Source organism: Mesocricetus auratus, unplaced genomic scaffold (assembly GCF_017639785.1).
Source record: "Mesocricetus auratus isolate SY011 unplaced genomic scaffold, BCM_Maur_2.0 Super-Scaffold_100007, whole genome shotgun sequence".
NCBI lineage: Eukaryota > Metazoa > Chordata > Mammalia > Rodentia > Cricetidae > Mesocricetus > Mesocricetus auratus.
In genome coordinates, this window is record NW_024429191.1 from 33,623,445 (window position 1) to 33,644,621 (window position 21,177).

At 49.2% G+C, this 21,177-nt stretch overlaps 1 protein-coding gene and 1 long non-coding RNA gene across 7 annotated transcripts in view; one reads left to right on the forward strand and one right to left on the reverse strand.

Annotated features, from left to right (window-relative positions):
* Positions 1-951: 951 nt before the first annotated feature.
* On the reverse strand, positions 952-4,668 carry LOC106020929. Its single transcript, XR_001196316.3, has 3 exons — positions 4,526-4,668; positions 4,319-4,428; positions 952-1,324 (listed from the first exon to the last, which is right to left on the reverse strand). It is a non-coding gene; the product is annotated as an uncharacterized LOC106020929 (long non-coding RNA).
* Positions 4,623-21,177, forward strand: part of Acsl6 (acyl-CoA synthetase long chain family member 6) — a 57,694-nt gene continuing 41,139 nt past the window's right edge. The window contains exon 1 of one of the 6 annotated variants that reach the window (XM_040748654.1): positions 4,623-4,753. In XM_040748654.1, the coding sequence (XP_040604588.1) occupies positions 4,744-4,753 (10 nt within the window). In that variant the 5' untranslated portion in view covers positions 4,623-4,743. Of the gene's footprint in view, positions 4,754-4,919; positions 5,043-5,250; positions 5,470-15,571; positions 15,843-21,177 lie in introns of those variants that run through there. The other 5 variants (XM_040748656.1, XM_040748653.1, XM_040748651.1 and 2 more) reach the window with 5 other exon arrangements.

The following is a 21,177-nucleotide window of genomic DNA, read 5'->3' on the forward strand; positions in this document are numbered from 1 at the left end:
TTTCCTGTGTCTTTGACAGATTGTTCTGGGCTCCTTCCTCTTTCTCCACTGGCCAGCAGCCAGGAAGCCAAGTATACCTGTCCTCTCTCAGTTCCTTCAAGAGCTCTGAGAATGGGGGTACATCCTTCCAGTTCCAGGGAATGCACCACCTCTTAAGAATTCTCCTTTATCCCTCCTCCACCCTAACAGGATCTCCTTTTTTCTCTCCCTCTATCTCTTCTTCCCAGGCGGACATGAGCTACTCTGAAGTATGGCCATCTCCAGCCCTGCCATCAACCCTAGTCCACTGTGGTACTTTAATGGCACACCAGAACTTGGGCAAATTCTCAGAGACTGTAGATTCCAGATGTGGTGGTGGCAATGATATGTTACACACATATAATTCTGGTTTTTCTTGCTTTGTATTAACTCCTAAGCAAAACCATTGGTGGTCATCAATGGGTAAGAACTTTGTGACACTGTTTGCCAAAAGATCTTTAGGATGTCAGACCACACATTATCTTATGATCTCTGATTTATTGCTGGAAACCATCTGGTCTGATTTGGGGAGAGAGAGGTTGATGCCTCACTGGCTACTCAGAAAAATAACCTGGGTTTTGAGTAGATGGAAAAAGTGATGATGTTGCTGGAGTTTTATAGAAAGAGTCCCAGTTCTGGGAATCCCAACAGACTAAGCTCAGCTTTCCATCCCAATATACCAATGAAAGAGATGGGTACGATTGGGGGTATATAGCTCAATTGATAGAGTGCTCGCCCATCAAACATGAAGCCCTGGGTCTCTCCCAGCACTAGAGACTGAGTGTGGTGGTGGATGATTCTAATCCCAGCACTTGGGAAGTAGAGACAGGAGGATCTGAAATTCAAGGTCATCCTCAGCTACATGTCAAGTTTGAGGCCAAATGAGAACATTCTGTGCCCCCAAAAGTTTTAAAAAGAGAGATGAGTAGTGAATGATAGAGAAAGGAGTTTTAATGGCCATGTTGGGGAAAGTAGCAGATAAAGAGCTCCAGTGACCCAACATTTGTCTCTAGGGTACTGGTGTCAGCCTAAATTTAAACAGAGGATGAGTTGGATTAAGGTCAAGTTGTATGCATAATTAAGCAAGCCTTGGAATAGCACTGTCTCAGTTCTGGTTCTTTGAGGTGGTTTGAAGACGTTGTTATTGCTGTCATCCCTGAAGATGTCAGCTCCGGCTCCAGGGCAGGGTCTCACCATCATAGATAATTGCTGCCATGTGGTGGGTTATCTCTTCTAGACTTGCTGTTGTTGGAGGTTGACTTCAGTCCCTTGTCATAAAGATGTCCATCAACCAGTCCTGTCATCCCTGGAATTCAAGGCAGACAGAGAAAAGAGGGACTCAGGAGAGAGATGTTAAGGAGGCAGAAATTGAACCATAAAAGGACAAACTAGAATGAGTTAGATTAGTGACCAGTACCCTCCTTCGGTGGGGCTTCAAGGATCCTCTCGCAGGGAATCAAATATGGCAGTGAGAGGGAAGAGAATCCTATGTTATACTTACTGGAGGAGATGAGACCACCCTGGCAGCTGCTTCTTGTCTCCCTTCCATAGGCAATCAGGAAGTGCCAAACATAGCAAAAGGGTGCCATTTCTTCTTCCTTGAATTGTCGGTCTATATCCCTCCCCGTGTGCATGTCTATCTGTCTCTGTCTCAGTATCTCTGTCTCTGTGTGTGTCTGTCTCTGTCTCTCTGTCTCTGTGTGTCTCTCTGTCTCTCTCATTGGTTTGGGTTACATATCAAATCCTTTGTTGCTGAGTGGCATAAATATTTTTTACACTCTGTTCATCTTTTAGACTTTTTAATGGTGGTTTTAGCATACAGACATTCTAAATTTACATGTGTCAGAACTTCAAATCTACCAACCTTTTCCTTTGTGGTTTCTACATAGAAAGACCTTCCCCATCCCTAACCAAAAGGATATTCATCTATATTTCCTTTAACTTCCTCTCCCATTTCTTTACACTGCAGTTTGTTTTGCAACAAACTCCAACCTTGCATATCCAGAGACATATGCATACAAACCTTTTTTGGGAGCCCGTGGGAACCATCAGTTTAACCACCATTCATCCCTGGGGTGTTAGACACAAGAGGAACTAAAAGGCCTTCGATTTGTCTTCCTGTGACTCTACAAAAACTCCCATGAACTCCTCAGTTATTTAATTGGCTTCTTAAAGAAAAACAATCTATTAAGTTGTGTTTGTCTGGTAAGCTCATCCAAGAGTTTCCAACTAGAAGAAACCTTTCCAAGTAAATGGGTCAATTCTCATGTGGTGGCTGGACAATGGCAGTTCCCTAAAGCAGAGAGATTCTCAACTGTTTCCACTATGACTTTTTTCTCAATGAAAATGTTTTTTATTTAAAAGATTATTTACTTTTTATGTGTGAATGGGAGGATGTCTTGTGCCATGGTGCACAAGAAGAGGTCAGAGGGCAACTTGTGGGAGTCCATCCACCCATGTGAGTCCAGGGGACTGAATGAAGGTCTTTGAGTTTGGCAGCAAGCACTTTTAACTGCTGATTCATCTCACCAGCTCACAGGTAACCTTAGTGTGTACTTTTCTGCATTTCCCAAAGTTCTAAACTTTTTAAATTTACATTTACTTTAACTTTTGTGTGTGTGAGTGGTAGTGAGAGGTTGTGTGTGTGTGTGTGTGTGTGTGTGTGTGTGTGTGTGTGTGTATTCAGTACCTGCAGAAGTCAAAAGAGGGTGTCAGAGCCCCTGTGAGTTGTCTGACCTGGGTGCTGGGAACTGAACTCTGGTCTCCTACAAAAGCAGCATGTGCTCCTAATCACTAAGTCATCTCTCCAGCCCCCAATGAGCAACTTTAAGTGAGAGTGAACCCACTGCTATTCACTGGAGGACATGAGCTGGACATTATATTTTTATATCTGTTGCTTTTTATCTTCAAAGTCTTTGCTGTAGATGGGGTGGCTCTTCTGAGTGGATTCTTGGCTGAGTTTTAAGAGGTTAGCCCAGAGCCAAGCATGGTAATAAATACACTTGCACTACCCAGCACTTGGGAGACAGAGGCAGGTGGGTCTCTGTGAGTTTGAGTGTAGCCTGTTCTGCATAGTGAGTTTCAAGGCAGCCAAGGCTAGCTAGTGAGATCCTGTCTAATCAAGCCTCACTAGCCAGAGCCTCCGTTTCCACAGAGTAGGCAGCCACAAGGGACAAAGTATGTGTCATACTGTCTGCTTGGCTCCATAACCATAAGCTTTCAAGGGCTGAAAAGACCTTGAGCAATGGGACAGTGAGAGAGCAAATCTGAGTTCTTGACTGTGCACAACATCAAATCCATACAGATTCTTTTTAGCATAAAAAGAGCATATTGGAAATTGTTGCATAACTCATAGCATTTACAGGAGGTTCAAAAAAGAGTCTTAAGTTTCCAAGAACGGCTTCCACAGTCACCCACCATCCATTGCTTCTGCTACTTTCCTGATGCCAGCAAGATGGATGCCATGGGGAGGATTTTCTCCCACTCATTCCTGACTTTTGGATTAGAGGCCCATGAAGCCATATCTCTTTGGCACAGCCAAATTCACTTACCCATTCTGGTAAAGTGAGTTTTCTGGGTCCCACCAGAAAGAGGTACTTACAATCTGGGAAATTATCAAAATATGTTCAAAACTGATAGGGATGGCTACAAATGCTTCTTAGTAATAGAGCACTTGGCCTAGTATATGCGAAGCCCTGGGTTCCATCCCCAGAACTGAAAACAAAGAGTCATGACTCAGAGGTTCCACATGCAAGATGATCTGAGCCCACCCCCTTAGGCTGTCGCTCGTGGCCATTAGAAGACCAGGCAAAGAGGCTGGTGTAGACACAGAGGCTGATCACTCAACGGTGAGGATGACTACTATATCATCCACTGGGGAAAATTCTGCCACATCACTCTGTGATCCTCTCTTGGAGGTGCCTGCCAAGTTTTGGATTCCAACATAACCCTGGCCAGGAAGAGCCTGACTTCAAGCAAAAGCAGCTCTCCTGGGACCCAGTTCCTGTAATGGGGTAGAATGGTCTATTGTAGAGACTTACTGTAGATGTATCTGCAGACTGTACATCTCTAAGGCTCACACAGATAGTCCTGGACACACATGCCAATACTAAAGATGCAGGCTGATCGCCTCCCCCAACACACATACACACATACACACACACACACACACACACACACACACACACACACACACACACACACCACAGTTGCAGCCCAGCTGTGAGTTCAAGTGTACAGAGAGGAAGTGATCTAACCTATCCACCCCTTGCTTTCTGATCTCTGCTTTCTGGTTTCTCACCCTCTTCCTCCTGGTCCTGGTTGTATCTCTCAGCTAGTGCTTGACTGCCTGTGGAGAAGGCTGGGCTGCCAGAGCGCTGTCCTCGGTGCTGGAGGTCCTGGTCCTGAATGCTTGAAGAAAAAAAAATAAACAAACTCAAGAGTTTTGAGGGGGAGCTTCGTGAAATTCACCTGAAGATGTCCATGGAGCCCCCATCAGAACACCTACCTTTATGTTTTTGGAAAATCGCAGAATCAGGCTTCTTCCTTTTGTTCCCAGACAGAGGGATTCCAACGCCATCAGCAACTTGGTGGCGGTATAGCTAAGGAATTTGAGCTCTCATGTACCACACGTAACCATTACTGCGGGTGTCCTCAGGAAGCTCCTGATTCTGTGTGGCTGCCTGTGGCTTCATGTGACATGCCTGGGAACTGGTAACTGACTACATGGCAGCTGGTGAGTCTTCGTGTGACCTTGTGTGGCCTCCAACCTGACCTTGCACATTCTCATTAGGTCTGGGCGTTATCCAATTTAGCCTCACCTAGATAGCCCCCGCCCCATCACTCCCTCTTCTCTCGAGCTTGCCGATATGACTCCCAGTGTCTACAAAATCATGTCCCAGGGGGCGTCTGAGTCAGCCGGGAACTGGCCCATCAGCATGTGCACTTGCTGGGACAGAAGTCCAGGACCCCGCTGTCACTTGAGCCTGCCTAGCCACAAAGCCCTGGCGGTGGATTGTGCGGAGGTGAGAGTCGTTCGTTCGTGGGTGGAGGGGTGAGTGGCAGCAGCAGTGCTCCCGTGAGTGCCCACCCCCCCCTCCGCATCCAGCCCGTTTCCCCCGAACGTTGCGGGGCGGGCGGCCCGGCCCCTCCCCCAGTCGTGCTCGGCGGTTCGGACGGCTGTCTCTTCGGCGCAGGAGTCCGGGCCGCGCTGCGGGGCTGGGAGTCGGGTTCCGTGAGGAGCGCGCGCCGCGCCCTCCCCCTCCCGCCGGGTCTCCGCAGCGGCGCGGGGAGGCGGGGGCTAAAAATACCCGGCGGCGGCGGCGGCGGCAGCGGCGGCTCTAGGGCTGCGGGGCTGTGGGCCCCGGAAGCAGTGCGGGCCGGCCTGGGCCCCGCTCACCGACATGCTGACCTTCTTCCTGTTGTCGGGGGGCTCCCTCTGGCTGTTTGCCGGTAAGTCCTGGTCCGATCCGGACCTCTCTCTCCGGAAAGCTGTAGTATCTTGGCCCAGGGTGCGGGTGTGACATCCCCACCTTGCGGAGCCCTTCACTGCGGCTGCTAAGCGGTACCTTCAAGGTCCTAAGCCGCCCCCAAATTGTGGCCATAGCCTCGCGCGGCGTTGGGAAAGCAGCTATGTCAGCCCAGAGGAAGGGCCTTGCTGACTGATACCCCCACAGAGTCCCTTCAGTCTTCAAGCCCCTCTCCCCTTGTGGTGGGGACCGGTGATCAGATTAGGCCCCAAGTCAAGGGAAAGGCAGACTTTCAGGGTTCGTGTTCATCTCCAGAGACCAAAACTCAAGGGTGTTGTCCCCAAGGTCCCGCGGTGAATGAACTGTACAGCCAGAGCTGATCTGGGCTTCCTGATTCCAGTCAGAACCTTCTTAACTGGTCCCCACTGCCCTTTAGCCAGAGGACAAGATTGGCTGGTTACTTGCCTCTTAACTCTGCCCAGGACATGTCCTGGCTTCCCCTGTTCCTCACAGGAGTAGTTTTCATCCCTGCACCCTCTGAGGGACCCCTTATGAACCCCTGCTTAGCACTCTCCAAGTCCCCACACCCACACCTGGACTCTCCCCACAGGCCTATCCCTTCAATACTACTTCCATGCACTGGCCTCTCCCTTCTCCAAGTCTCCTGTTAGTACCTCTAAAGGATCTCTATCCCAACTCCGGCTCCAGCCCTGTGCAGAATAAGCCTAATAATTTATGTGAAAATATTTGGTCTTTAATTTGGTTATACCTGGTCTACCCCAGGGCAAATGCTCTATGCATGCTAATATTTCTGGTTTGGTATTCAGAGAGCTCCACCAGAGATGGTGGCAAGTTGTTTCTGAGTTAAAGGAAGGGCAGAGGTTGATCCTTTTGTGGGCCATGTGTTTTGGTTTTTAATATTCATAGCAAAACCTAGTAGGTTAGTGGTACTTGTTTTATTGTTGAGATTCAAAGGCTGACTTGCCCAATGCCATATGGGTAATACCTGGAAGACTAGAGTTTGAGCTAAAGTTTTATCTGAGCAACCCATGCCAAGTGCTTGATTAATCAGGCCTGAATCTGGGGGAATGATGGGCCAGGTAATTATTTTACCCACCCCCACAACTGTCCTGAGTTAGGCCACAGGGACATTTTCCCTGAGCTGTGGAGAGTAAGGCCTCTTTAATCCCTTCAGCTCCCTAAGCTCCTTCTGTCTGCAAGTGTCTGGTGACAGACCAGACTGCTCAGGGCCACTCTGATCTTGCTGTGTGCCCATCCAGCAAGGACAGGCTAGAGCTGGGGTCACTACAATCAAAATAATAATGGCGGTGATGGTGATGGTGTTGGTTAATAGACATTATTTATTGCCTCCATGATAAACACCCTATGAGCCCCTCCTCAGTACTTGGTCCTGTTTGTCCTACTCCAGGAAGAACCCCTCCCAGTATGTGTTCAAAGCTTTGGTTCTGAAGCTTTGGTCTTCTGTGGTTTCAGGAAGGTGTCTGGACGCTACAGGGCCACACTTATGGTAGGGGTCATCAGTAGCCCATGAGAGATACCCCTGATTATGAGGACTTCTTGTCTACAGCTGGCAAACACTGTCACCAAGACAAGTTTGCCTTCTGTCATGCTTCTTTGGATGAGAAAGGGGAAATCTGCCTCACTGGGAGGGGGGCTTAGAGAGTTGAGCAGAGTTTTTCATGTGATATGTGGCAGCCACCTCCACATAGGCCAAGCTGCTCTGTTTACTAGAAAACTGAGTCTACTGTGTGTTGTTCTTGGATACTATACCCCCAGACACATTGAGGGGGGCTTATATATCATTCGACTGCCCTCTTTGGAACTAGATCTCGGGCTTTCTTTGGGGATGGGACAGTCTGAGAAATGCATGTTAAGGCGCACACACACACACACACACACACACACACACACACACACACACACCTGAGGATGAATTGTAATCCAGGATCCCAGTGTAGCTACCAGGTTCCTGCCACTCAATCAAACAGGAGGGTACTCCTGAGTCAATGTCACTCTTTATGTGCTTTTTGTTTCTTATTGTATTCCAAAGGAAGCAAGGCTTGACCTGGCAAAAGTTGACCCCAAGGGCTCTCAGGGAAAGATGGGAAAAGAGCAACCTGGGAGAGGGGAAGCCATGTGTTCTGGGCTGCACAGCACTTGACTGTTTCAGATCTAACCTGAATGCTGAGTTGTAGACAAAGAAACAATGATATGGGTCCAGCATGGGTCAGGTGCTCAGTCTGGTAAGAAACATGCCCTCCATACACCCAAGCATTCAGAGGACAATGGGATCAGTGGATTGGGACTCCTGCCCACCTTTGTGATAACTGTGTGCAGACTGGAAAGAGGTGCCACAGCTTAACTGACCTACCAGTGACATCTGTGTGGGCCTCTACAGGACACGGGACATTTGTCAGAGAGATGTAGGCCAAGTGACAAATAAAGGAAGCCAAAGCTCTTAAAGGTATGCAGAGAGAATCATGATGGGGCTGAGTCTTCAGGATCTTCTGCCTTAAGAACCTGGATTGTTGGAGAGGACCTAGAAAAGAGGATTTTATCAGGGGACACAGAAGAGCCCTCTGTTTAGACACAGTGTCCAGGATGAGTCAAGAGGAAAAGACTGGAGACCAGGAGTGTTGTTCAGGACTGTTATTATGTTATGAGAACAGATGTAGCCCAGGTTAGCCTGAGTGGGGGCTGGGCTCCATAAAAAGGCAGAGATGAGCCTCCAGTGCTGATCCCTGCTCTGGGGGCATAGATGTGGCCCTATTGGAGTGAGGCATAGCCACGGGAGGCTGAAGTGTCACGTATCTGGCCAAGCAGGTTCAAACAGGCACAGCCTGGCTCAGCTCAACCCTGTCAGAGCCCACCCCTAGTCCCAGCGACCACAAGGGAAATAACTGACTTGAGGCCTGGGGCAATTGAAGGAAGCCCAAAAAGGCATCTAAGAATTGGGATTAATGGTGGAGCTCTGGGAAAATTAGGCATTTGGGGCACGCATCCCTGAGGAAGAAAATTTGAATTTGCCTTCAATCCTTTGCCTTTTGGGATGATTCTGACTTGGGCATCTTTTAGCTGCTCAGCAGCCTGCATGAGAATGGTAAGGCTGCAAGAGTAATAGTTCACTGACACCAGGGGGCAGCATAACCTGCCATCCTGCTCCCCTGTTGATCTTCTGGGGCTTGTGATTCTAGAGGCTGAAGTTGAACCTGGCTCAGCTACAGCTGTGATAGAACTGGGGGTTGTTCCATACATTTGGGTAGTAAGGAAGAGGTCTGTCTTGTTTGCAAAAACAAACAAAAGTTTTCTATAGCAGAAGGTGTGCTGTTTAGTCAGCACCAGACACATAGAAATATTGTCTGCATTTCTGTTTCACCTTGCACACACTGTATGTCACTCATCATATTTCTATGATTCTGAAAGCTTCCCAATAATGCTGTGATACTGTTATCACCACTTACCCACGAAGCACTGAGTCCCAGAGAAATTTAAGTGGAAAGCAACTTGTATATGCTGAGGGTCAGAATGTATTCTCAGATTTGCAGCCCTGAGGAGAGCTAGGATTCTAACAAGCAGAAATGAAGTAGAAAAAGAAAAGGCTTTCTAGTCAAGAAGGACCTGATGAGGAAAGATTGGCAATGGGCATGTCTGAAGTAAAGACAGAGTGTGGTGGCTCATGCTTGTAATCTCAGCATTTGAGATACAGACACAAGAGGATCAGGAGTTTAAGGACAACTTTGACTATATAGTGAGTCAGCCTGGAGTACACAAGATTGTCTCTCAAAAAAACAAAACAAAGTGGAATAAGTGTTAACTGCTCTGCCCAGCATAACTGAAAGCAGTCTCCATTTGATGGTCTCACCTTACAGGAACAAATTCTGCTTGGTCATTGATATTGCTAAGGCTGGGATATTCAGAGGCTCCAGAAGAGAGAGAGAAAAGAATGGAATGAAGGAAGGAAGGAAGGAAGGAAGGAAGGAAGGAAGGAAGGAAGGAAGAAAGGATGGGTTGGTGGATAGTCCACAGCTGGAGGATGAATGGTTCTGTAGAAGGGAGATTTCTCTGGGGGCTGGTCTCCCTGTAGACAGGCAGCTCTGGATACATTGGCTAGCAAAACTGAGAAGGAACCCCAGTCAAGGTTCTTGCCTTTGTGGACAACCTGGCATGACAGTCTCAGTCCCTTACCTTGAAGACCAGGTCTCAGTCACTATCTATCTACTGGACCTCAGGATTTACAGGGGAAGAGAAATGGTACTTGAGGCCTGGATGTTGTCCTTAGGCTACCTGGGAATGGCTTCCTGTCACTCACCCATCAGATGTGGTCATAGCCAAATAATCTTACAGTCTGTGAGAGATAGAAGTGAGAATAGGGGACATATGTTGGGACAGAAATTCTGGACTGAATTTCCTTATCTATTCTGAGGTCTAATCATTAATCTCAGATCCCAAATCATTTCATTCCAACTAGTCTCACCTGATCCTATCTTCCCAGAAATGCCTTTCATCTCTCCACTCTAGACCAGGCATTCAGCTAGAGGACATCTGTGGAAGGTTGGGAGTGGCTGGCTTCTGGCTCATGCCCTGTCCAGTCTGGCCTACCTTCCAAGCTGGCTGCCTCTTAAGGTTTAAGAGCAACAACAATCAGAGTCTCAGTTTCCAGACTCTGGGATAAGCAAATCCAGATTGGTACCTGTTGGAGCCAGGAATCAACCCAGTGATTGGTGGCCACTGGAGGAGGGGGAGGGAAGAAGGAAGGCAACTCTTTGTAGAATGGACAGCTCTAAGACAAACCACATTAACTCACTCCCAGAACTGTCTGTCCTACCTACACAGATGGATCTGGAAGAAATAAGCGGGACTGGGCCTATCATCAGCCCCATTTCTCCCTCTAACATTGGACTGTTGGGACTTTGATACCCTGAGAGGTCTACCTGCCCACATATTCCTGCCCTAGCTCTAGTGGCAGACCATTGTGAGCACTGATAGTAGTTTCTGAGGCACAAGCAGAAAGGCTGATTGGCATTGAAATCAACAATAACCTGGACAGCAAGGTCAGTCCGAGGTTATATAGCAGGATGGTCAGAGTCCAGACACAGAGAGAGCAGCAAGGTAAGATGTGGTCCCCCCAGTGAGATCAGATAGACAAGTGGCTAGAGGCTGAACAGGGTGTTCTGAAGCCATTGGAAGGAAGAAACTTATCAGCATGGAGGTAGGGTATGGGATAGGAACTGTCCAGGCTGGCAGAAACTGCATTGGCTTCAGAAGTAGCCTCCCCTCTGTTCTGTTTCCAGAGCTGGGGCTACATGAAGCCATCTAGACTCTAGCACCCTGATTAGCAGGTACAGAGTTTCAGTGGCAGTGGTGACTGTTCCTCTAACCTGATAGAATATGGTTTTCTGGGTACACCTTCAATTCACCCCTACTCAACTGCCATTCTGCCATCTTCTAAGCCTGGGCATGTCCGGGAACAGCCCTTTCCTTACCAGCACACTAGTTGGGGATTTGGGTATAGGTGTTTGTCCCAGCATCCTTGCTGTAAACCAGGTGGCAGGATAGGAGAGGTGCGACTTGTGAAATTCCCATTTTCTGGGCCCACACTGACCTGTCTCCTCCTTTTCCTATGCCTCTTGATTCTCCTTCCTGACTGGGTCTCTGAACCTTCGTGGAGACACACATCTGGTATCTTAGCTTCATATGCTGCATGACCACAACCTAAAGTTGGACAGCTGGAAGCAAACAGGTGGTGGCAAGTGGCCCATTACCTACCAGGGCTTAGCCTTTCTTAAGGTTGCAAAGCCCATAAGGTCATATGCTTTGGATTGTAGGAGATCCATATAGCGCCTTTAACCTCTTGTGTGGTTCCAGAATCATGCCTGCTGTATCGCTGATTCTGAGCAGGATTCTGAGACTCATATGGGTGCTTGTGGGACCCAAGATTTACTCTGTGGTTGATGGACAGGTTTTGGTGACCCTGTAGTGTCAGAGTGTCAGAGGTGAGGGGTTAGAAAGACAGTGACCCACTGTCACCCTCATCAGCCTAAGGAGTTCCCCCAGACCTTTTATGGACCTCCACTTGGAGCAAACCAGGATTCAGTGCAGAAAAGAATTTCAGGACTAGCCAGTTTATGGAGCACAGTTGAGACTTAACAAAGATATGTTAGGCATAAGCCGGAGGGTTAAGAGAAAGGGAAGGGGCTCAGGAAGTGAGACATACTCCAAAGCATGGGCTCCAGCTCCTCAGAGAAGAGGTGCACAGGATGCATTGTCTGCAATATCTATACAGGCCATTGCTCTCAAGTTATAACTCAACAGGTTGTCAAGAAATCTTTTCACCCCATTTGTTTTTCTCTCTTTTGGTGAGATGGCTCTGAGATATCTTGGATGAAGTTATACTCTGATGAGATGAAACCAGGCGCCACAAGGGTACATGTCCTTTCTATGTAAATACAGTTTCTGGTGAGATTCCTAGAAAATCTACAGGTTTACAGCTGGGGAAGGAAAAAAGCCTTCAGCTGTTATTGGTTGTGTTGGAAGTCTTGCTTCTGTTGTTGTTTCCCAGCACGAGGCTCCCATTGTATCTCTGTGCCTCTCCTCATGTTCCCCCAAATTTCCCTGCCAGGTGGGGGATGGGTGTGGCTTCTGTGGTCTTCTCTGTGCACTGTGAGTTCTTCTAACCCTGCTTTCCTCTCTTCCTCCCTCAGCATTGACCACAAGAGTTATCTGGGTCTCCTTATATAAAAAGCAAAGACAAAACCAAAACAAACAAAACAAAGCAAACAACAAAAAACCGTTGTTACCTCCGCCTCAGCCGTTGCTGCTTTTGAAAAGGACAAAATCAACAGAACTTCAGGAGGGGTAATCCTCTTTGTGGTCCTGACCTGAGCCCCTTTGCTTCCCTCAGTAGTCACAGAAGTTTCTAGTGCCCTTTGCAAAGATGCCGGGCTCTTTTCTTTGGATGGGAAGTCAGGATTCAGGGATGGGCACCCTCAATAGGTCAGCATGAACAGCCTCCAACAGCATTCCCTGGGCCGGCTGGGGCCTCACTTTGCCAGGATCTGAAAGAGATTTTTGTTTTCTGGTGAGAACAGCCCCAGCCTGACCTGGCTGCAGGATCCAACAGCAGGAGTGCAAACCCTTTCATGTGACAGGCCCAGAGTGGAGTGATGCAGGCCTGCCAGCAGCAGGCCCTCCCCTGTAGCTTGGGAGGCAGGGCATTCATTTGCATATTTCCCCATTCATCCTGTCCTTGAAAATAAGGCCTGAGTTCCCAGTCCCTGGCCCAGCCAAGGACCCAGTGCTTGAGCCCCAAGTTAACCCTGTGGGCCTTCGCTGCTATGGGGCCAGAGGCTGAGGCTGCAGATGCTAGCCAGCCCTGACCTCCAGTGTGCTGATGCAGAAGGCAGCAGGTTTCTGTTGATCAGCATCGCCTTCTGCTGCAGTGGAGAAAATTCCCTTTATTTCTTCCGGTGGCAGCCAGAAAGGATAGCAATTTATCTTTGTCAGAAAACGTACCTTGAACCAAAGGCAAGACTGAGTCATTGCTTAATGTGTAAGATGTGTGCATACACGCACAGACGCACACATGCACGCACACAGGCACACACACACACACACACACACACACACACACACACACACGTGTGTGCTCATAGGTTCCAGGCTACAGCAGCAACACTCTTGGCCAAGAGAGAGACACAGCTTGCCTGGAACACTTTTGTATCCCTAGGTCTCAGGGTACTGGATAGTGACCACTAAGTCAGGTGACCACTAAGGCATGAGGCATACGGTGCCAGCTGTAATCTCTTAGTTTTGTGGTAATTAGCCTCCTGCCAGCCCCAGCTTCATGTTCTGGTCCTTGGTACATTCAGGCTTGTGCCTGCTTCCCCACACTGAGGGATCTTGTCAGGTGCTAACACCTTATAGGCTCTTCCTGTGATGTGCAAGCCATTGTGTCACTCTGCCCTATCCTAGTTGTCCTCTGTGTCCCACCCTGGAGCCCCATCTTTACTCTTATTCTGTAAGAGAGGATATGTCTCTGGCATTTCTCCCTGAGCAGGTGTCCCCAAGAGAACAGCAGTGTCTTTAAATGACAAGAGGCAAGCGGGTCCCCCTTTAGTTTCTCCCTCCCACCTTAGTGACCCCAAGTGTGTCTTGCCAGAGCCCTTTCTACCTCAAGGAGCATGGTCCTTTCTAGAGGAAGCTGTCCCATCTGTGCCTTAGCCATCTGCAGTTGGACTCTTGAGCACATATTTCTGCCAGGAGAGCAGATATGTCCTTCACTGCGCTTGAATTTGCAGTTTTTATGATGTGCCCCTAGTCTAGGCTACCAATGAAATGGATTCCTGGCCCAGAGGCCAAGGCATTAGCAATCTTACTGAGTGTGGCCCTATCTAAAAAGGGACAGATTATGATGCTGCCTAGGACTTGCCTTCCTACATAAGGACACCTGGCCAGGAGTATCCCTCTGCCTGGGTGATGATCATGACCCTCACTAGTATCCCTGGAGTTCTGACTACTGTCCCAGAGTACAGTGTGGAAGAAAGAACAATGGAACTTCAATTTATCCACAATCCCTTAATTCATCACAGCCATCATTCCTGACCATTCTGCCTTGTAGATATCTCCAAAGGGGCCACCGCCTTTGTTATTTCTGTCTCTGTGCTCTGAGATTTCCCTGTGCCTGACTTATGGTGAGGATGAGGCTTATCTAGATCCTTGTAAAAAGACACTGTGTTTCTCTTTTGCAACTCTGATCTCAAGGCTGCTTCTACTTCTGAGTCTCTGGGAGTGCAGCCTGAGCCTGGCTTCCTGGTCTGCTCATCACAAGTGTGTGGCTATGGTCTCTGGTAGGGGATTGGGGTGAGAGAAAATTTTGAGAGATGCTGTCTTGAGGATGGCCATGAAGGTTGGTGAAGGCAGGCAATGGAGACACTGTCACAGTGAGTCGGGGTAACCAGGGAAGTGGCTAGTGGCAGCAAACCTCAGTTAGGCCTTTCATGAAAAGCTCTTCAATCACCTTTAGAAGAGAGCTATAGTCAGGCTCCCCAGAGAGCTGGGGAGTGAGCTACTCGGTAACACAGCAACCCTATCTCACAAGGAATTCACAAGGGGCCTCTCCTGGCAGTACCTGAGTTGGGAAGGCCCTTGGCTCAGTCATCTGTGGCTCTGAGAATCTAATTAAAACCCAAGAGAAAAACAGTAGAAGCCCCTGTGTCACAAAGACTTGAGCTTGAATCCCTGTTGCCAGGCCCAGGGGGGTCTAGCCCTGCAGGTTGGGGTTACTCAGATGTGGTGGTGATGTGGGAGCTTTTCTTACCATGGCAGCTGGGTCACACTTCCTGGAACAGAGCTGCTCCCTCAGCTCCATGACCTGGGCACATTGCACTTTCCGCCCACCAGAACTTTGGTTATGGCTGCTGGATTTCCTGCCCCTTAAGCTTCCCTGGGAATCATTGTAGGAGGCTTTTGTTCTCCTAAATGACATATCTCAAGATGCCCAGAGGACAGTAGAGGAGGGGTGCCAAGATAGTTCAGCAAGTAAGAACCACTACCAAATCTGATGGACTGAGTTTCATCCCAGGAACCCGTGTGGCAGAAGGAGAGAATTGACTCCTGCAAGTTGTTCTCTGCCCATGCATACTGTGGTACTCTTGTAAACACACACACACACACACACACACACACACACGCACGCACGCACGCACACACACACACACACACTAAGCAAATGTAATTTTTTAAAAAAAAGTAGAGGACCCACTAAAGAAGTAAAATCAAGCAGGTTGGGGATGATGAGGCCAAGTTCCCTAGCCCCCCAATAAATGTCTCGTGTGTGTGTATAAAGAGGCTTTGCCCTCTGAGAATCCACAACCACCTCTCCTCCCAGACTAAAAACAAAGTGAGATCACAGAAGGCAGAAGGGCGTGGGTTGAAGCCCTAGTAGGCTGGCAGAGTGAGGGTTAAGGCAGAGTTGCTTGGCTTTGAGCTGGCCTGAGCTAGTACCGCCCCATGTGCAGATGAAGGGGGGGCAGTGGGGGCCTTGAGGGGCCAACAACTCCTCACAGAGCTGCTCTGTGCCTTGGTCCCTGCAAGACCTGCTCCCACAACCACCAGGGAGCCACTGTTCCCACAATTGCTGCCTCTACTACCACCCAGCTTCTCAGGGCAGCCGGCTGTTGCCATCAGCTGTCCCCAGGGGCAGGGCCTTCGCAACTTTTGTACTTTGATCAAGATGTGGTAACCTCTTTCCCTGGGCTCCACAGGCCCTAGAAAGGTAGGCTGGGTCTAACAGGACCAACTCAACCACCTCCTCAGTGCCCGGAGCCTGCTGGAAAGGTAGGGTATGAATGCATCACCTTTTGCAAGTTGTCTTTGAACCCCTTTGGCTGGCAAAGACATGAAGTAACCGATTCAGCTAACTGCTCTCCACAGAGTACTTCCCTTACCGTGTGCCTGAAATCTACTCCCTGTCCATGATCTTACTTGAGTAGGGACCCTGAGGGGTTTGGTGACTTGCCCATGGCCACACAGCCATCAAGGGTCTAAATCAGGATTTGAGTCTGGTCAGTCCAGCACTGGAATCCACCTTCTGGCTCTTTTCCCAACTTGTTTACTAGAGTGCTGTACCCTGGGCTTGGTGAGGTTGCAGTCTGAGCTCTACAGTGAGAGGTGAGGTGAGGAGGTTCTTTGGTGATTTCATGACTTGGTTCAGGTTGCCATCTATTACTGAAGGCTGCTGAGGTTTGCAAAGGTCCAGCACCCCACTGGACCAGGCTGTACTGATGCTGAGAGTAGTGGGGGGGGGGTGATTATAAGGAAATCCAAGAGAAGATCCAGAAGAATGTGGCCATCCTCGGGGCCAGCTTGCTGAGTTTGGACTTTGGGTCCTAAGGCAGTAGGGAACCAGATGAAGCTTCAGAGCCATGGCACAACAGAGTCACATCTGTGTAACAGGAAATTACCTTCTGTGCAAGTGTAAGCACAGGTTAGAGACAAGAGCTGGTTGAAGAGGCTAGTGTGGGAATCTGGGCTGCACTGGGTAGCAGTTAACCTGGAGCTGTGGAGTGGGGGAAGGGGGAAGTTTGGGAGCCTTATAGGGGCAGTGGTTCCACTGAAGCATCAAGGCAACCTAGGAATGCGTGGAGTGCTGGGGTGGGAGGCAGTAACAGCAGAGGAATCCCTGGAAGCTGACTCACCCTGTCCCAGGGCCATCTTCAGGGTTTGTGCCTGGTACCCTGAGCCTTCTACTGTATCACCTTGGAGCTGATGTATATCCTGTCATGCTCTCTTTGTTCTGTCCTCTCCCACCCTTGATCACAAGGGTCATGGACTCCTGCCACCCACCCTGCAAGGTGAGCTGGTCAGGGGAAGTCTCAGGATCTCCAGCCTGGGCCACCACTTGGTATTCCAAAAGGGTCTGTGCTGTAGGGAAAAGCTTGGGAGGAAGGTAGTGTCTGCTGAGGGTTGGGTCCTCCTGCCAGGTGACTAGTTATAAACACCCACAGCAACTTGCTTGGCAACAGCAGCGCTGATGTCCCTGGGGTATTGTCTGTAAACCCCCACCATCCATGGCTACTGCAACCAGAAAAGCCTCCTGGGGAATGGAAAGAGGCAGCTGGGCTTGGACCTCAGGGACCATCCCAGGTAACAGGAGGTCAGAGAAGGCCAAGGCCATGTAAAATAACCAGAGACCAGACTCCCAGAACTAGTCTCTGTTCTCCCCTCCCACATGCCAAGTGGTGGTGCACACTGACTCCAAAGCCAGTGTCCTCAGAGGACCTGGACTCGCAGCCCTGCCCTGCAGTGTCTCCCAGTCCTGAGGGGAATCTCACAGTAAAACAAGCGCTCTGACTGAGGAGGTAAAGCTGGAAAAATGGAACACTCTGCTTGCCAAGGAAGGGTGTGGGCCACACTTGGGGCCGAAGAAGCTGTGGCCACTGTAGATGGCCCCTTAGGTAGACAGCTACTCAAGGAGCCGTGGGCTGAACTTCATCTAATGCCCCTCACTGCTCCAGGAGACTCATGGCATGTATAAGATGAAGAGCATATGGCTGATCCCATGTCCAGCCTCTGGCGGCTCCTTGTGTCCCCAGCACCTCCCAGGACCTGAGCCTGGGTCCTTCTGACCCAGCAAGAGCTTGTCTTTCTGTGTGTTTGACATTACTGTAAAGGAGAGGAGAATTGTGGGAATGAATCTGCACTGGCAGGGGTTTGGTGGCCACATAAGACAAGGGGATGCCTATGTTCCTGACTCAAAGACTTTATTACCCAAATAGCATGCTCAAGTTCCCATCGTCCCAGGCACTACTCTCCAGACTTTGTGTGTTGGCTCCCCTCTGCCTGGGACACCCATTTCTCTTTGCCCCTCAGCCACCACAACCTTGTCACTTCCTGCCAGCCAGCAGCCTGCTCTGCTGAGTCAGGCACCCCTCCCCCCACCCCACCTTCTCATGTCTGATCACAGCCTAGACCATACTGTACAACACTGCCCACTCCCTCATGTCTGCCTTGCAACTCTGAGTTAGTGAGAACAGAGGCCATGTGGAGGCTGCGGGAGACATGGGTGGGAGGATGGATGGGTAACCTGGCCATTCCATACCGTGCTTTGTGATGATGCCAGTATCACTGCCTTCTGCCACAATGCCTAGTTTGTGCTATGGTCCGAGGTCTGTCTGTGAGCAACTGCCAAGGGCCAGGGATTGGTGGTCCCAAGATATTCTTTCAGCCTCTTTAATACTGTTTTACACCATGTTGTGGAGTCCTTGGGGGCTGGATAGGGCCCATGAGTCAGTCCGTTTCACTAAAGGAAGCCTACTCCAAGAGCTGCTGGAGGCGGCTAGCAGTGAATCACTCATCTGGTAGGTGTGACTGCAACTTGGTCTTCCATCTACATTTTAGGTAAGAGGATGTCCTGAGAAGAGAAGGCCAGCTGGCCACCCGCCCAGAGCCCTCCCTCCTTAGAGAGGATTTCCTTGGTGAAGGCACTGTGGTCCATAGCTGTGCCTCTGATCTGATGACAAGAACCACAGTTAGTGAGTGTGTGTGTGTGTGTGTGCAAGCGTGTAGTGTGCATGTGTGTGCATGTATAGTGTGTGTGTGTGTGTAGTCTGTGTGTGTGGTGTGTGCGTGTGTGTGTGTGTGTGTAGTGCATGGTGTGTGTGTGTAATGTGTGGTGTGTGCATGTGTGTGCGTGTGTAGTGTGTGTGTAGTGCATGGTGTGTGCGTGTGTGTGTGATGTGTGTGCGTGTGTAGTGTGTGTGTAGTGCATGGTGTGTGCGTGTGTGTATGTGATGTGTGTGCGTGTGTAGTGTGTGTGTAGTGTGTAGTGTGTGGTGTGTGTGTGGTGTGTGTGTGTAGTATGTGTGTGTGTAGTCTGTGTGTGTGGTGTGTAGTGTGTGGTGTGTGCATGTGTGTGTGTCTGTGGTGTGTGTGTAGTGTGTAGTGTGTGTGTGCATGTGTGTGTGCATGTATAGTGTGTGTAGTGTGTAGTGTGTGGTGTGTGCGTGTGTGTGATGTGTGTGCGTGTGTAGTGTGTGTGTGTAGTCTGTGTGTGTGGTGTGTAGTGTGTGGTGTGTGCATGTGTGTGTGTGTAGTGTGTGTGCATGTGTGTGGGCATGTGTAGTGTGTGTGTAGTGTGTAGTGTGTAGTGTGTGGTGTGTGCGTGTGTGTGTGATGTGTGTGCGTGTGTAGTGTGTAGTGTGTAGTGTGTGTGTGGTGTGTAGTGTGTGTGTGTAGTCTGTGTGTGTGTATTTCCTTTGGGATGTTGTTTGTCCTCATCATTGGTCTCACTTAAGCTGGTAAGAGATGGGGAGATGGCTCCACAATTAACATTTACTGCTCTTCCAGAGACCCAGACCCAATTCCTAGCATATACATGGTGGTTCACAACTGCCTATTACCCCAGTTTCAGGGATCTGATGCTTTCTTCTGACCTCCACGGGCACTGGGCATGTACATGATGCATAGACATGCATGTAAGCAATACCCACATACATTTAAGCAACAAAAGGACTACTGATAAAATTGGGCTTCAAGCTTCACAGATCAGGGACGATGCCCTTGGCAGCCTAGGAGCCCCCTTTCACACCTCCCTAGGAACACCCATAACTGGAGGTTGGTAAGTGTCCCTGTAACTCAGAGAGCCAGCTACATATCTGCAAAGCAACACTCCCATGGAAAGCACAAGACCTGGGCCAAACTGCCTCTGTCCAATGGTTGGACCACCTGGGCCAGACCTGCTTCTGCTTCTCTTTCCAAGGCTGAACAACCCCTCCATCTGACAGCACACCTTTCAATTATGCCTATAGTTCTGTGACTATGCTATGCCCAGTGATATTGTCCCTATTTCAAAGATGGGGAAGTGAAGGTTCAGAAATGTTGGGTATGCTTAACCATGTGTAGTTTATAAATAAACTAGAGACTTGAACCAAAGAGTTTTCTTTTCTCTGTCTACAATGATTTTTGTACATTGTTGACCTCATGCTATGTGATGTTACAGTTTTACACAACTATATTGTATTTACTGGAATTTAAGCGGCTCCCTAGAAGCAATTTGGCTCCTATCCCATGGCTCTAGAGTCACCACTGTCAGAATTTGTTTTTGTTTCCCAAGAAGAAAAACCATATCTACTGCTTCTATGATGTCAAGAGCCCATGAGGAGGAAGCTGGCAGATGATGCGGGGCAGTCCAGAGCCTGCCCTGTGATCACTGGGATAGCAGACCTATGCATATCCCGGGAGCATCTAGCTCCAGGTCTTACGGAGTAGTGACACTAAGAAGTCCCAGTATGGATGCCAGTACCTGAACAATTCCTCTGTCCTGAGCAAGGTGTGGAACCCACAGCCCAGCAGCCTATATCTGCTCTGCCAGTGTGTCATTATCCAACAGCTAACAGGTGAACACAAGAGAACTTTGGGAGATGCCCTGCTCACCTCCAGGGCATCTTCTGTGTCTCCCTGAGAGGTTCTCTGCCTTCCCTTGAACTGCAGTGGATGCAGGCACACCCTAACCACCACCTGCAACATCAAAGGAGGTGCTGGTACCACTACCCATCTAGCCTGGTTATTTTTCCTCTTCCCATCAGTTTAATACTTAAACATTTCCCTGTGGTCCATTAACGGTATCCAGTCACAGACAGGGCCAGCTATGCCTCTTGGTACCCTGTGTTTGGCGGTGCAGAGTCACAGTCGTCATATAGCCATATAGGTTATTGCCTTCAATTCACGAAGCCTGGAGCTATCTGTCTGGTCTAGTCCATGGGCTCTGCCAACTTTCTCTTCCATCTCTCTGTCAGAAGCAAAGCCTAGAGTGGGAGCCCAGAGCTGGATCAGGTAGAGTCTGCACCATTCACCCTACTCATCCTGTACACAGTGATGAGTGCTTCTGCTATCTGTCCATCTTCTCCATTTCCTAGGAACAAACAAAAGCAAAATCTGTGACAGGGTCACAAAGGACCCTGAAGTCTAAGAGACTCCATGCCCAGAACAGCCAGTGGATACTGGCCCCTAGAAGATGTGGAAACAGTTGGCCCCAGGCTTAGGCATGTGGTTCTCAGGAAAACTGGTCAGATGCCAGGATGTTAGATGTAAGTACTAAGGGCTCCAGTCTCTCACTGAAAAGGCATCTGCAGGTGTCCAGCTTCTGGGTTGTACTGTGCTGCATATCTGACTA